The sequence below is a fragment of the Triplophysa dalaica genome, chromosome 4 (assembly GCF_015846415.1).
Source record: "Triplophysa dalaica isolate WHDGS20190420 chromosome 4, ASM1584641v1, whole genome shotgun sequence".
In the NCBI taxonomy this organism is placed as follows: Eukaryota; Metazoa; Chordata; class Actinopteri; order Cypriniformes; family Nemacheilidae; genus Triplophysa; species Triplophysa dalaica.
Window position 1 is genome coordinate 20,154,668 of NC_079545.1, and position 16,342 is coordinate 20,171,009.

The 16,342-nt window shown below is 36.7% G+C and overlaps 1 protein-coding gene across 1 annotated transcript; it reads right to left on the reverse strand.

The window, feature by feature from the left end:
* Nucleotides 1-1,429: 1,429 nt before the first annotated feature.
* Nucleotides 1,430-16,236, reverse strand: coro1cb (coronin, actin binding protein, 1Cb). Its single transcript, XM_056745533.1, has 12 exons — nt 15,150-16,236; nt 13,375-14,415; nt 8,680-8,879; nt 6,914-7,036; nt 6,699-6,828; nt 6,061-6,242; nt 5,855-5,974; nt 5,668-5,772; nt 5,416-5,561; nt 4,122-4,179; nt 3,341-3,583; nt 1,430-3,061 (listed from the first exon to the last, which is right to left on the reverse strand). The coding sequence occupies exons 1-12, from the start codon at nt 15,838-15,840 to the stop codon at nt 2,942-2,944; spliced, it is 3,159 nt and encodes a 1,052-aa protein (XP_056601511.1). The 5' UTR covers nt 15,841-16,236; the 3' UTR covers nt 1,430-2,941.
* Between the last annotated feature and the right edge of the window lie 106 nt (nt 16,237-16,342).

A 16,342-nucleotide genomic window follows, 5' to 3' on the forward strand; every position in this document is an offset into this window, starting at 1 on the left:
GAATTCAATCAAGATCTTAGCAACCAGAGATCCATGTCTGCCACCCAAAAAAGGGGCAGCAAGGATGAAAAGGGGCAACATGTGGTCTTTAAACAGAAGCAATCAGGTCCCAGAGGAGGAGGTTTATGTTTCCTGTGTTCACATGATTTATGGGGGAGAGGGGACATGTGCTGTAGGTCACTTGTGAAACAAAGGAAAAGGTGTTCAGAGTAAAACAACAGCATAGTGAACTAAAACTAAATAATTCGACTAAATCATTTAAAAGCATATATTTATATGAAAGCTCTGGAGTTTTTCTCCAGGAATATATTGCTGTATGGACCTCTTAGTTCACCAAGCACTTCTTGAGGCATTTTGGAGTTGTAATGATTTGTCAAGACATATTCAAGATAGTAAAAACAGATGGTTTAAGAGCATCTAAACTAATCTTTAGAGAGTAAAGACCAAAGGATGTAATATATCTTCTTCATGTCATTTGTTCCTGCAGAGATAAAAACTTATAACGTATATCAAGCCAAGTAAGACATTTGCAAATACTTCATAGTCCAGTTTGGAAGACGTTATCAATGTTGGTCCTGAAGAACTTACGCAAACGTTCAATCAAAATCAGTAAGATTTTATTTTATATGCAATATTATAAAAATAAAAATATTAAATAAATAAAATAGTAAGCGGAAGTGCTTCTGGACCAGTGTTAACATCCTGCTAAGTGGTCTATATATACAGTGCGGTATATTATATACAGCATGACACTAAACTTCTAGCTGTAGTTCCCTTTCTGTCTGTCTCTCGACGTTGTGTCGAGACCGAATGGGGTTTGAACTTGAGAACATATCATCTCTGATTGTACTTTTAAGAAGCCAATAAACTTGGCGAACGGCATGGCATGGCAAGGCCAACGCCTGTACGACTGTTGGTAAGAGACTCTCATCATTGACTCACTCGAACTGATGCCTTACCACACTACTGGAAGGTTACGATTACGCGGTAATGCTCTCTTGTGACTCGCCCAGGCCGGTCAGTGTCACCTGCTGGATTCGTGATGCAGCTCAGCGTTGTGGTGTTTCGGATAGGAACCCCATTCTGTCTTAACACAACGTCGAGAGACCGACAGAAAGGGAACGTCTCTGTAACGGATGTAACCTCCATCCCTGATGCCACAATGTTCCCTCATGCCACAACACTTCGCTGTCCTCTGCAGCGACCGAGAATGCCTCTCAGGTTCCTCAGCCCAAAAGGTGAATGAATGGGCTCGCCATCTTTCTTTTATACCCGTATGCATGAGCGCAGACTGGCACGCCATACCATTTGCCAAGTTCATTGGCCTTTTAAAAGTACAATCAGAGATGATAGGTTCTCAAGTTCAAACACCATTCTGTCTCAACACAATATCAAGAGGCCGACAGAAAGGGAACGGAGGTTATACCTGTAACCAAGACTTTCTTTATTTAATATGTGAACCTATACATTTTTTTTCCTTTTTCCTTGGTCCAAAACATCTCTATAAAATATAAAAAGTTTTCAAACACCAGACTTCTCAAGTATGAAAGACTAGATTTATTGTAGTCAACCTTTTTATTTTTAGGTGAAATTTGGAATGCATGCACAAGACTGTTCAGGACACAGATAAGTGCTCGGATTCATGGACATCGCCCCCCACCCTGCAGTGATCAACTGAGGAAGTCTGTCTGAAACCAGAAACACAAAAAGAGGCACCAATACATTTACAGTACATGTACATCAGAAGAGCTCCCCGGTAGCCACTGCCTCTTAAAGCCAAGTTCACCTATCAGAGCACGTCAGTTCATTATTCTGTAACATGATGTGACTACTGAAATGCTGGGGCAAACTGGAGAATACAGATCATGAAAAAGTCTTTCTGAATCAAAACAACAGCAAAACCATTTTCATGCAAATGCAGAATGATGAGCATCCAAGATTTGACTTCATAGGGGTGGATTACCTGAGGTGCGACAGTAATTGTATGACTACTGTCAAGTTGTACTGTAGGTGTGTGAGGATATGCATGAATAATGCATTTCGAGCAATACGTGCCAATCATGTATCAAAATCAGGTTTATGTTCTCATAATTGCAACATTATGTTATTGCTTTTTGATATATTGAACTGAATGTGGTATATTTTGAAAAACCCTGTTGTTGGATGCTTAATAATTATTGAGGTGGATCTAAAAACAGGCAATAAAGCTGCATGTGCTTAATACTACAGTGATGATCACCCCATGGGACTGAACCGCTTATAAAATCCTACATGTCAAGTGAGTAGCTCATTGCTACTTTAGTTTGTTTTGCTATGTGTGTTTTACTCTTAAGCACTCCAAATGTTTGAATGGTTACGAACGTTTCTTTGCTTAATAATATACGTATCTATGATTAGTTTCTGAAGTATCAATGACCTTTACAATCACTTCAAAATCACATCAACACAGTTCGGACTGCCTTTTTTTGCTGATGTCTCACTTTGAATCGTATGACAAAGAAAAGCCTTGTTTTTCAATAAGCCGTTCCATCTACGACTGGAAAAACATACAAAAGTAGAAATAAATGTGTCAGCACAACAAAAGGAAAGAGAAATACTGATGTGTATATACAACGACACTCTGTAACATAGCGGTTAATATCTGAATACTTATGGATACCGTGTTACAATAACATAAAAATTAAGAATGTCACAAAATGTGAAAACATCAGTTAAAACCAGTGAGCATTCATCGCCACAAAATTCCCGTCGCTAGGCGAATGCTTGGGGGATACTTGACAGAAAGTAAAAGTCCATCTTGGAATGTTGCTTGAGGTTGTGAGAAACACCAAGCGGAATGATCGAGTCCAATTGAGAATTTTGGCAGTGACTGACTCCCTGCCCAACTGAATCTCACTCTCTCCGTATTGACGCAATAATGGCCCGGACCATCACCAGTGTCTTAGATTGCCACTTTGGACACCTGCTCTTCCAGTTTGGTGATTCTTCTGTCCTGCAGTGTGACCAGATCTCTTAGGGACTTGACTTCACGAAGAAGCTCCTCTAACTTTACTTCGTTCTTCTACAGACACAAAAGAAAGCACAAAATAAACTCACTGCAGTTTCTGATTATTTTTGCCTCTGTCCTTATCAGATGCTGATAATGTACAGAGCATTTACAATCTGAATAAACCTTTACTACTGCAGATGTTATAAAGCAACACATTAAAGGATAAATACAAAAATAATGCCTCTAAAGAAAAAGTGAAACATTGGCCAACGTGTTCACAATAAAACACCTTCACTTTTAGAATTTATCAATTGAGGAACAGAAACCCATCCTTTATATAATCAGACTTACTCTGGGGATCTGGGGGGATGCAGGCTTCTGAGGAGTAGGTGGCTCTTCCACCTTTTTGGGCGCCTTGTTATCCAGCAAATTTTTTTTGACTACTTTGAGGTCGCGATTTTTGCCTGGAACGTAGCCGTGTTTGAGGGAGATCAGGATGGGGTCTCCATTCTTGCCTTCAAACCACTCCTCCGCCTCTAGTGCGGGGTCTGGACCCGCTGTGTCTGGATACAGGTCATCCTGGAAGAGGTCTGACTGCCAAGAACAAAGGATACATACATGCTGTCATCATTATGTTGCTTTGCCAATTAGACAAAAAATAAATACAACAGAGAGAAGTATGATAAAACTGCACTTTATATTTAAGAGACTGTGACTCCTATATAAAAAATAATTACATCCTTCCCACAAAGAGTATGTCTTGTCATATCTACACTTATACAAAGCGACTTAACAGTGCATTCAATCTACACTTATTTTGGTTGCACTTTTAATTTGACAGTAAGTGTACCTATAGTATACCTAATAAATGCTGCGTAGTACTGTATATGGTAACTACATGGTATACGTTTAGGGGTAGGTTCAGGGTGAGTACCTAGTTATTATGTATGTACATACACAGTATCTGGGTATGTACACAGTATGTACATGGGAAACAGGACAGTAAAATAAAGTGCTACCCATCTTTTTTATCAGTGTAACTTTTGCCTTGTTATTGTAATTCAATAATGTTAATTCAGTTACAAGATCATCTTGTATGCTGTTAAACATCTTTGTTACTGACTGCAAATACCTTTCTAGGAACGGTCATGATAATCGGCTCACATTTTCTCTCATGAAGTTTATAAAACCTGTAAAGAAACGGACAGGTGTTATTGTAATGATGACAGGCTTTGATAACAGCAGCATATCCAAATATCCTTAAAACACAAAGTGAAAGAAAAAAGCTTTTAGGATCTTAAGATGGATATATTTCAAATTGTTACTATTTTTTTCATAAAACTATTTATTTGCAAGGAATAACTCAAAACTGAGTTATTCACATGTGCTTCTGTGACAACTTATTTACATCATGTCAGGGTTTTTTTTACGATGTGGACATTTGTGGGACTTTTTTAGAAAACAATAGGTTCTAGCTATAAAGTCAAATGGAATGCAACAATTTTGAAGTTCAGAATGCAGATAGATCCTTGTAATTCCAAGGCAACAATTGCTTTTTTAAAAGCCAGATATGGAAAATAATTTAAAATAATATAATGAACTACATTTAAACCTTTATAATCATTTGGCCACTTTTTTCTCACCTCACCCACCCATGTGGTTAAAAATTATTCAAAATTTTTAGAATTCTAAGAATTATTTCTGAATATTTATTTCAAAGTGATTAAAAGTGCATTTAAAGAGAAACAAAATTTCTCTTTAGTGTTTACATGCCCTCCTGTCATTTCAAACCTGTATAACTTTCTTTCTTCTGCAGAACATTAAATAAGATATTTTGATATTTGTTGGTAATAGAAAATCATTGGTCCCCATTGACTTGCATTAGTTTTATTTCCATACAATAGAAGTTAATGGGGACCAACGGTTTTGACGATTATCAACAAATTACAAAATATATTTTTTTGTGTGTTTTGCACAAGAAAGAAAATAATACAGGTTTAAAATGACAGTATGTTGAGTAAATGATGACAGAATTTTCTTTTTGAAGGTAAACTGTTTCTTAAATCTATACATATCAATATCAATAATCATTAAATACAGGATTGACACTAAAACTAATGAACCTTACAATGATCATTCGTATTCAAATGACCTTCAATGACATTTAGAACCACAGCAAGCCCTGAAGACTTTTGATGCTACATTACACCCACAGCACATAACAGACTAAAGGCTCCCCCTACTGTATGAAATAAACCTAGCAGCATGAGTACAGCATCCGTCATGATACTTCACTCAGAACCATAATCACAACAGCACTGATAAAATATGTCAGGTAACAGATTCATCTGGATGCACTTACAGTACAACAATGTAAAGTCCTTTAAAAATATATCAAATATCGAAACACCTGTGGAGGTGCATACCTGGCTATCTCACACTTGTTGACATCTAAACCTCTCTTAGGCATATAACCCATGCCTCTCTGAGGCTCCTTGCTGGAAAACGTATTGAGGTAGTGCACAAATGGTGCCTCGTCCGTGATCTCAAAGTAACGGATGCTGCTGTCACCCTGGAACAGAAACATGTTTTGCTTTTTTCAAGTTTTGCTGCTCTAAATTCATAGGATGGAAGGATGAACTTGATGCATGTGTCAAAAAACAAAAAAGCATGCTGACCTTTCCACACAGGTAGACAACATTAGTGTCAGGGTCATAGAAGGGAAGCAACACTCCATTGCTGGTGTCCATTTCATGCACAGATATAGGCTCATCCATGTTTTTCTAAAATGACACAAAATATTTCATGAAAACACTGTTTAAAAAAAAAATTCACACATGGAGAAAGTCGATGTGTTTGACTTACTGGATTCCATAACGCCAGCTGTCGTTCACTCATTCGACTGAAACCAGTGGTGAAGATGTTTCCATCAGCCAGAAAAATGGCCCTCATTGGCCGCGCCCCCTCGTGGGCCTTATCCTTCTCCTGTTATCATCGATGTCAGTGACACAGTTAACCATGAAATAAAAAGATCAACCTACAAAATATAATTGTGAGATGTGTTCACTTACTGCGATGATCTTCCCTTTGCGCGGATCAATAACACGTACTTTCTTGTCCTTGCACGCGGTACAAATGAAGCTGCCATTGCGACTCCAGCAGACGCTGAAGATCACGTCAGGATGCATGTCCTCCAGGTTGATCAGGGCTTCTCCTGTGCCCACGTTCCAAATGATGATGAGATTATCACATCCTGATGGAGGAGGGAAGACAAAAGTGGTTCTTTGATTGTTCAGACACACACAATTTTTTTGACATTATATTATGCAAGTAGCTAGTGTCTTTACCAATCCTTTGTGTAATATGAAGATGTTTTTACTCAATATACTGTATATTTCTTTTATCTAATATAAATGATTACATTATTGTAAGGCTTGATGATGAAGATAATGGCCATAAGAAGGTTAAATAGCTTTGGAAGTTGCCCATAAATGAAAAAATATATAAAATCAATTAATGCATGAAATATTGTTTAAAAATATATAAATATTATATTATATTTAGATTTTCATGTCAAGGAATATTGACCATTATGATCGAGACCATTATGGACATACATATTAATATGAATACTGAGGATTCAAAAATGTTACATTGTAATTCAAAAACTAAAGTACAAAATAGAAACAGGCATTTTCAGCTCCCTTACCTGCACTTAACACAACATTTCGGGCTGTCGGATGCCATGTCACAATCCCCACCCTCTTGGAGTGACCCTCCAACACCACGACTGGCTCAGAGAGAGCTGAGGTGAGGCCATTCTCTGGGATCTGCCACACCTGTGGGACCAATATGGGAAAATGTACTCTTCCAGATTCCTGAACAAGGTTTCTATGAAAGTATAAGTAAAAGAGCTGAGCATACCATAACTGTACAATCTTCAGAACCACTGGCAATGACGTGATCATTGTGTGGACACCAGTCGATGTCCAACACTGGGCCTGTGTGACCGCAAACAGTGGGATAGGCCTTATCAATACGACCCGTCTGCAAACAAGAACCAGCGACAGACAGCTTGAATTTATATGAATTCTTGTTCTGACCAAGAATAACAAGTAATAAGTTCTTCAACCACCACTTTGAAAGATAACTAAATGGTGGCATCATTCATACAAACAATTCAGTTTTTCAAGGTTTTGAATAAACCGCTTAGCATTTTAAAAGCACAAAAATGACTAAATTATTTTACACAAAAGATTTACAGGAAAAAAAACATGCACTCTTCTCACTGAATCAATTCTTCTCTAACTTATATTCAGGGCTGGGGGGTACTTTTATTTATTTCACTACAGAATAAAAAATACATGCTTTAAAAAGTAATTTGTAACATATTTCGTTAGATTACACAAATTCAGTAACTTAATCGAAATACTTTAGAATACTTCGGAAAACTAATAAGGTTAGTAACAAAAAGGAGAAACCACCAAACAGAGAAGCAGAACATCTTAGAAAAAAGAAAAGCAAAAACTGCTTGATCTCAAACACAATGCATTAAAAGCTGGGGTGTGTAAACTTTATTGAATTTGAGGCTAAATTGTACTTATTTTGTCTGCTGGGAAACATGTGGCTATTACTCTTGTTGGATTCTCTTTCTGTCTGGATTTATTATTACAGCTCTACTTTTGGAATATACTCCTTGCCGTGCCGTTGGTACACACCATCCTGTGATAAATGCATTGTGTTTCATGAAAACTTGTATCCGTCACTAAATTCAGAAGATATGAGAACATAATTGAATGAAAAACTCACAATTGCAATCTCGCAATCTTGACATTTTTCTAGTGAGTTTATTTCATGCAATTCTAACTTTATAACTTTATAACAATTCAGATTTTCTCAAACTCACAATTCTGAGAAGAAATCAGCGTTTTTTTCTTTTATTGGACAATATAGTCTGCAATTGTGAGTGTATCTCTCACAATTATAAGAATATAAATCAGATTTGTTAGTTATAAACTCGGCAATTGTGAGAACTGTGAAATATAAAGTCTCAATTACCTAAACTGATTACTTTAACAAGGGACTCACAAAACATGAAAAGAGTCATTGATCATTCAGTTAACCAGAGACTTGATGATTTAAGGGTATGTACATTTTCTAATGTGGCAATTTGTATAAATTCACTCCATTCACATTTATGTTATGGAGTAAACTTCTATTGCATGAAATAGATTATTCTGAACATTACTAAATAAAATTTCTATGTAATTTCTATGAATCCAGATTTATATTATATATATATTTATATATATTTTTTTTTTCATTATTCTAATTTTGTATATTCTGCAAGGGGTTTGAAACAGCACACCTGTAGTTTAGGATGCTTTTGCAGATTGTCAGCGAATCACAGATTGCTGTTTACATTAATTGCCTGTTATAGTTAATGTATGGTTTAAATTAAATAAATACAATTCAAATTCCAAGTAATCACTTTGGTAATCTAAATACTTTCAGATGTAGCTGTAACTTTATTACCACCATTTGAAAAGTAACTGTAATGAATACAGTATTGAAAAGAAATACATATTTTAAATATGTAACAAAGCAACGTGTATTTTGTTACTCCCCAGCCCTGCTTATATTATTTGTAACAAATGTTCAAATATGTTGTAATTGGAGTTATGGCTTACCTTTTGCAGAGGGAGCACAAGAAAAGCTCCACCTCCACTAGCTTCCACAATAATAGCAACAAATTTGGGGTTTACTGCACAAAAGGCACTGTCCCAGGTAACTCTTGAAACCCTAATGTCATCATAGCACTGATCATTCTTCACCGCCTGGCCAAACACATGACGGAATTTACTCTGTCGTACCACTCGTCTGATCATTTCTACAGAAGAGGAGAGAATTTTTGTGATTATGTTATGTTCTTTTTCAAATAAGGGTGCAAAATAAATTATGTATTGAAACCAATAAGCAAATAGCCCTTTGTATTATTAACTTTGATGAATGTGATACTAACCAGGATTACTTATATCATGTTAATAATATAGACATTATAATGTTGTAAATAACATAGCGAAAGTAACCATTTATTAAGGGTGGTTACTGATATTGTGTATGCATAATGTAATAATGCTTTTAAACTATTTACTGCTTTTGGTTGGCAATTGATTATTTCATGTACATTGTATCGAGAAAACGGCAGTATTAACATGCATTATAATACCATATATTTGTCATGTAGTTGTTTATTTATTTATTTATCTATCTATCTATTTCTTTTTTATTTCTTTACTACCACTGCCTAATTGTATTAAGCTGCTTTGGAAAAATGCAAAACTGTAAAAAGCGCTGTATAAATAAAATTTAATTCAATTCAACTATTTGTAAAATTATTATAATAGTGATAAAACACAAATATCATCCAACAATATGTATCTACATTTAAGTACATTTATAGAGGGAAAATAGTTATATTTAAACATTAAGAAAGTAAAAAGAGGTCTATATATGGTACATTCCTAATGGCAGATAAATGAATGCATTTTCAAGCCTTTTTTTCTTTTAGCATTCATATTGACAGTACCATATTAGGTCAAGATGGGTTGTGAAACATTTTTCCATTTTACTCTGCATGCATAACCACATCAAGACAAGGAGAAAAAAATCAAATGCAGTTATGCTTGTGAAAGCCAACAAGACAACAAAAGCAACAAAAGTATATGTTTGATTGTGTCAAATAAACCTGCATAAAGTATATTAATATAAAGTATCTTTTGGAAACAAAACAACCTATACCTGTAACCTGACTATTAAAAAATGACATTTACAAGGTTAAGGTTTATAAGGTTGTAATCGATAAATTAGCCATTGCAGTAAATAACATAAACTAACAACAGTTTTTCAGCATTCAGTAATCCATATCAATGTTAATACAATTAATGATCTTTCTTCATGTTGCATAAACTAATGTTAACAATTACAACATTTGATTTAAGAATATAGTTTATTAGTAAATGAAAAATTTATCACGAAATAAACGGTGTACAAGTGTTGTTTGTTAATGCATTAATTAATTGTTAACAACTAGAACCTTATTGTAAGCAAAATTAATACTTATGAACTAAAGTTGTAAATATGCACCATATGTAACCTGTGAAATTTAAAGTCTTTGTCTGTCTTAAACCTATTTAGGATCAATCTCATCATCTCAACTAAAACTACAATTCATAAAGATTCCACAAACAAGACAAACAATCAATTTTAGTGGGCAAGACTTTGTTCCCTAGAGCACATAATCTTACAAGCATCCTTGCTACCACTTAGAAAGCATCTTCGAGTGCAGTGTAATGGGAAAAAAATTTGCACACGCCTATGATGCCCAAAAGCTGCTCGTGCTGATGATGCACGAATATGCAGTGTAAGTAGACCGGTTTTGAAATGCCGAATCTTGAATAATTAACAATACATAGGCTAATGCAACTGCTATATTCATTCATATGGGTAATTATAAATCAATAATCAACGGCTATTAGCTGCCTTTACTAATACCTTATGTGCACTATCTGGAGGTATCCCAGACCGTTATTGCTAAGATAATATGATGCTGTTTGTGTCGTAATAAAAACAATAATAAACCGCATTTGCGTGCATAAAATGTCATCATCATAAAGAAGTCACGGATGTGGTGTTGGAAATAGGTCAGATGTATGGTCGTGTGTGTTTGCTATCTAATGGCCGAGCTGCGTTATTGATGGTAAGCATCCCAGCGAAAAATAAAAAGCCCTACAATTTAGAAACATAAATAAAGGAAAAACAATATAAAAAAAGATTAGGAAAATAACAGAATGAAAAAAAAAATATTCGCGTATGTCGGGTGAGTGAAAAACATGACATAGCCTAATCGATAGATAGGCAGGCTTCTGCTGGTGTGAGAAAAAGAGCTAACCGCTAGCTGAATAAATGAATGAAAAACATGGGAAAACGCACTTTACGAATAAATTGTTTTTGTAATGCAGCTTGTTTTCAACTCAACGTGTTTTTGCATGCACTGGATGACCAAACGCGAGGTGCTCCTTTGATTTAGATGTGTGCTATGCACCCGGCACAGGTCATGATGGTCAACTTTCAATTAATATCTCAGTGTTTCTGCTCATCTCGCACGTATGCATGCCGATCAACCACCGTAGGCTATATGTTTTCACACGTCCGAAAACAATGCAATACGAACGAAAAACCCTGCAGACGATCATACACGGGCGCAAGTTTTGCGGATAGGTATTAGCGATTTCCAGAGCTTGTATAAATCAGTGATGCTTGCTAAAATCGAGCTAGCATTCCGGCAGAGTCTATTGCACCACTGACCTGCCGTGCATGAATATGACAAAATGCGAAATGCTCACCTTTATCAGTACCGCGCCTCTTAAAGCATTAAATTCAAAGCATTAATTTATTTTCTCACAGATTCAGTTGTGCTGGTGACTCTCAGTGAATTGCGGCTAGCCACAATAGCTTCCCTCCTCTCCTTTATTCTGAATGAACGGGAGAAAACGCCCTTGTTCTCCTCTACCCTCCCCTCCTCCTAATGTCCTCCTACATGGACATCACCGAGTGTGAATGAGAAGTGGTACAAATTGTACCCAACTCACCGACAGGTATTTTATATGTGTAAGCAAATTTGAAATAAAGATACAAGACTGTGCCTTAAATCATACAGTGTGTACATTACAAACACTGTTAATAATGATCACATGCATATGATCAGCTTATAAGGTTATGAAGTCTCATACTAATGTTAAGAGTGCAAAAGGATGGATGACGTAGTGTCCAGTCTAAACAGTTGGATTATGTTACAAAGTGCAGTGGACCATAAAATCTAATTTAAAGTCTTATTTTCAGCTTCTGGTTACTTCTAAACAAAAAGCTCTTTCGTGGATCATGATCTTTCACCAGCACTCCTGAAAGGGACAGCTCACCCAAAAATGGAAATTTTGTCATTATTTACTCATCCTCAGATTGTTCCAAACCGGGGGGATGAGATCTGTTTGGTTACTGACATTCTTCCAAATATCTTTCCTTTGCTTTCAGCAGAACACCAATTAATCATGTTTGCAACAACCTGAGAGTCATTTATTTTGGTTAAACTGTCCATTAAACAGAAAAGAAAATGTTAAATGTTTTTTAAAACACGTCAGTCAAATTGAGTTGTCCATACAAAACAGCATGTTGTGGTGTCATGTCACGATACTGTAATGATATCAGATAATGGTAACCAATGATTATTTAAATGTAACCAATGGATTGAGTGGTACCGTATCTGACGCAACATTGAAAAATTCTTCAAGTTGCCAAATTTATGTTCGTTAAGCAAAGAGCAATTTTTTTATGTACGACTTTCAAATTTTGCTTCAAGTTCTGAAATATTTTTACTTTAAATGTGGCTTTAAATTGTCATTTTTCTTTTCCAAGGCAGAACTTAATAGTACTACAAAAACTTTGAAAGTTATATACAGCATTACTGTAGATTATAGATTATTATAGGTAGAACTAATTTGGTTCCCCAAGAAACCATTTAACAAGGTTCTTATAGAAGAAGCATTTTTTTGATCTGAAGAACCTTTTCTGTTGTAAAAAAAACTTTTGTGAAGTAGAAAGGTTCTTTCGTTGCTAACGGTTCTTTATGTGACCATTTTAGCATTGTTTTTGATGGAAATCTGAAGCACTATTCTCAATGATAGTACGGAAAAACTTTATACCTTTAATAATAAAATAATACTCACTTAATTTTAATAAAAGCTCTCCTAATGCAAGCAGTCCTCAAGAAAAGCATGCAATTCTATTGTAACACAACACCAAAGATAAAAAGTAATAGTTCACTCAAAAAGGTCATTTACTAATTTACCCTCTTGTCATTTCAAACCTGCATGAACACAAAAGAAGATATTTTGAAGAATAACGGATCATGAGCGGTGCCCGTTCACCTCTATAGACACAAAACTAATGCAAGTTTATGGGTTCTGCCATTATTTGGTTACCAACATTTTTCAAAATATCTTCTTTTGTGTTCCGCAGAAGGAAAAAAGTCATACAGGTTTGAAATGACAAGAGGGTAAGTGAATGATGACAGAATGTTCATTTTTGGGTAAACTATCAGTTTTATTAAATTAGACATGGAGGGAGCAAATTCCTTTTTTAGTGTTAGGTTTTTCTAAGAAGTGTATTAGGTGTTCAGAAAATATAATTATGCCACCGACAAGACACTGAAGATGACTAGATCTCTGTTTTGAGTTTTAACCTAAACTCCAGACATATTTGATCAAGATTCTCCTAAACTCTGTCACTATACTGAATGTTCCTTCAATCAGCTTGAACATCTGCCTTACCTCTCTTCGGCGAGGATCTTCTTTCCATTTTATTTGGAGCTTTTTTTACATCAAAGGCTGTCTTCATCTGCGATACTTGTAGACTCTGACTTCCCACTGTAACATCTGGTCTGGCTTCCATGATGTTTGTCCTGCTGTGGCGTATCACTTTCTCCTGGATTTTGTTGGTGTCTCTGATGAGTTCAGCTACGGGCCTGAATCTGGAGAGTTCATCTTCTTCTGACCCAGAAGAATCACTACTTGACATTCTGCAGGCAAGATGAGAATGTCTGTTTGGCATCATTGTAGGTGAAGATTCATCTTCATCCACAATGTCCATGTAGTTTTCAGAGTCAGGTTGACCACATTTCGAGGAATAATCCATGTTTCCAGTGATGTTTTCCACGTCAGTTTCGGCAAAAGGATTCCGAGGCTTTTTGGGCACGGGAGGTGGCGGGCCCTTGATTTTTGCTTTTCTTTCTAATAACGGTCTCAGCTGAGACATACTCAGATCTTTCAGTTCATATTCCAGAGGGTCTTCACCAGTTGCTTTCGAATTGTCAAAATCATTTGCAACCAATTCATCGTAAAAGACTAAACAGTGTCTTGGAACATTAGTCTCTATTGACATGCAGTAAGGTAGCATATCCAAACATGACGGATGCCTCTTAAAATCCTCAAATGATTCCAATGCTGCCTGCCTTCTGCCCATTTTGATATTCTTGAGCAATAGGTCAGAGTATTCGCGTGGCTCATCTATGGAATGAGAAGCAGACTCCTTGCAGCCTTTTTTAAAGGGATTCTTTGGTTTCTTTGGAACAGGTGGTGGTGGTCCTTTTGTCTTTTTGTCTGCCTGAGGGTTTGTGGATAATATGTCGGGAATCATACTTTGTATCTCAGCTTGAGGAACGTACAAATGGGAGATGTCAGATGATTTCTTTGCCCTCTGATCAGGAAAGGTATGAATCTGAAGTGGCGGTGTGATCACGGCGGTGAAATGCAGAGGTTCTTTTTCCTGTTGCAAAGAAGCTTTCACAGCGTTTCCATCACCAACATCTAAATCTGAGTGAGAGAAAGAATTGAAACTCTTTATGTCAATTGTATATAAATAGTTACATGATTCCATCACTTTGGCATTACATGAAGCAGTCTGTGTATTTGTGTCATCCAGACACAGGTCTTTGGATCGCAGACTCTTTTTCCCAGTTGCCCTTTATGACCTAAGCAGATGACCTCAGTTTCCCTTATCTGTTTGTCTGGAATATCTTTTTGAATTTGACGTCTTTCACCTGATAACTCAAGTGAAGGTGAAGCATTACTTATTCCGTTCAGATGATTTTCTGTGGATGGTGACAGGACAGCTAAATGATAAACAAACTAGCCGTCTCTTTTCACACACTTTGAGTGGGCTCCAAACACACCCTTTTTGGCTTGGTGAGGTGCATTGCTAACCAGGAGCTGTTCAGCCCTGGATTCAAATTAACTCTCAGATGACATGGCAGTTGAGCGTTTTTCCATTACATTAAATGCCCCTTTGTCAGCGGTTTGCTTCTCAGTGTGAAACAAAACCCTGGACAAAGTATTGCTGTGCTTCAAATCTGGATGGAATGTGCGTAATACCACTTGTTCAAAGTCCTCCTCAATTCTCAAAAAAACGGGAGCTACGTCTGCATTTGTGTGTTCTGTATCAATCTCAGAGTCAAATGAGTCAAATGGTGTCACTTTGCATTTTAATAAACAGTTCTCCTGAACCAATTGAGTTTCATCAACAGGAATATTCAAGAGTTAGTTCTTACCTTCACTTCGACTGCATTCACGACTAATAGACTCTTCTCCTCTCAGCATTGGCAATGATGCATGGAAAGTCCGGTTTCTTCTATCTATTTCAAAGCTTCTTTTGTGTGTTGTTGTAAAATTACTATACGCCTCTGTGGCACCGTTAGGTTCTTTCAAAACACATGTTGACATATCAGTCACGCTGGGTGATACTGAACTGATATTTCTGTCCCTCTGGAAACCTAAATCTGTCTGACCTGTCACGCTGTCAGTGGTTGAATATGAGAAAAGTCCAGTGATTGATGGACATTTGGTGGTCACTGTATCCAAGTGCAAAGAATTATCTGTTTTCAAGTACTCAAGTCTGTCCGTGTTGCTTTCTTTTTGTTGAACCCTTCCAGTCCAACCCTGGTCACAAATGATTTGATCAAACTCATGCGATGTTTGGGAATCTTTCAAACGTTTATCTTTATCTTCTTCCTGGAATGACTTACTTTCAAGTAACTCAGCATTCTCTAATTGTTTCTTTGAGTGTTTTTCCAAAGATGTCCTTTTTATTCCCATATCATCCTTCATTTTGTCTTTTGCTCCTGTGTCATATTTTGTCCATGTCTCATTCTTCTCAACACACTTAACTACCTCCTCCAAATTCCCTGGACGAGGACCTTCTAACATCTCTCGAGAACCTCTAGGATGAGTTTTGTTAGTCATTCCTTTCGTTTTGTAAGCGTGTTGCTGGTCCACAGCACTAGATATGCCCTCTCTGTCCTTAGCAGTTGCGTAGTTTATGAGCGTTTCTAATTCTAAGGCACATGGACCTCCTGCCAGGCTCAGCTGAGGATTTGGTGTCCCGGCATTCTGTGAAACATTTGTGTCGTAACTCCAGCTGATCTTTTTTCCTCCTTGGTTAAGCAGGGGCTCACCGTTGTCATTAGGTCCTATTGGTTCGTGACCTGGACAGTCCTTCAGTGGAGAGGTGTCTGAGTTACTAAATATCTGATGGGCTCTAGATCCAGAGCTGTTGAAATGTTCCTCCTCCTGGTTTAAGATCTCATAGTCATTGAAAGCTTCGGACAGGGTTTCTTCTTTTTCAATGCCTTTGTCCTGTTTCTGTCCCATTACCTCTGTGAGAACACATATTACAACTCATGAGTATATGAACAGACCATGAATCTTTATCTGAAACAAGCCACCTCCCATCTCAATCTCCCTC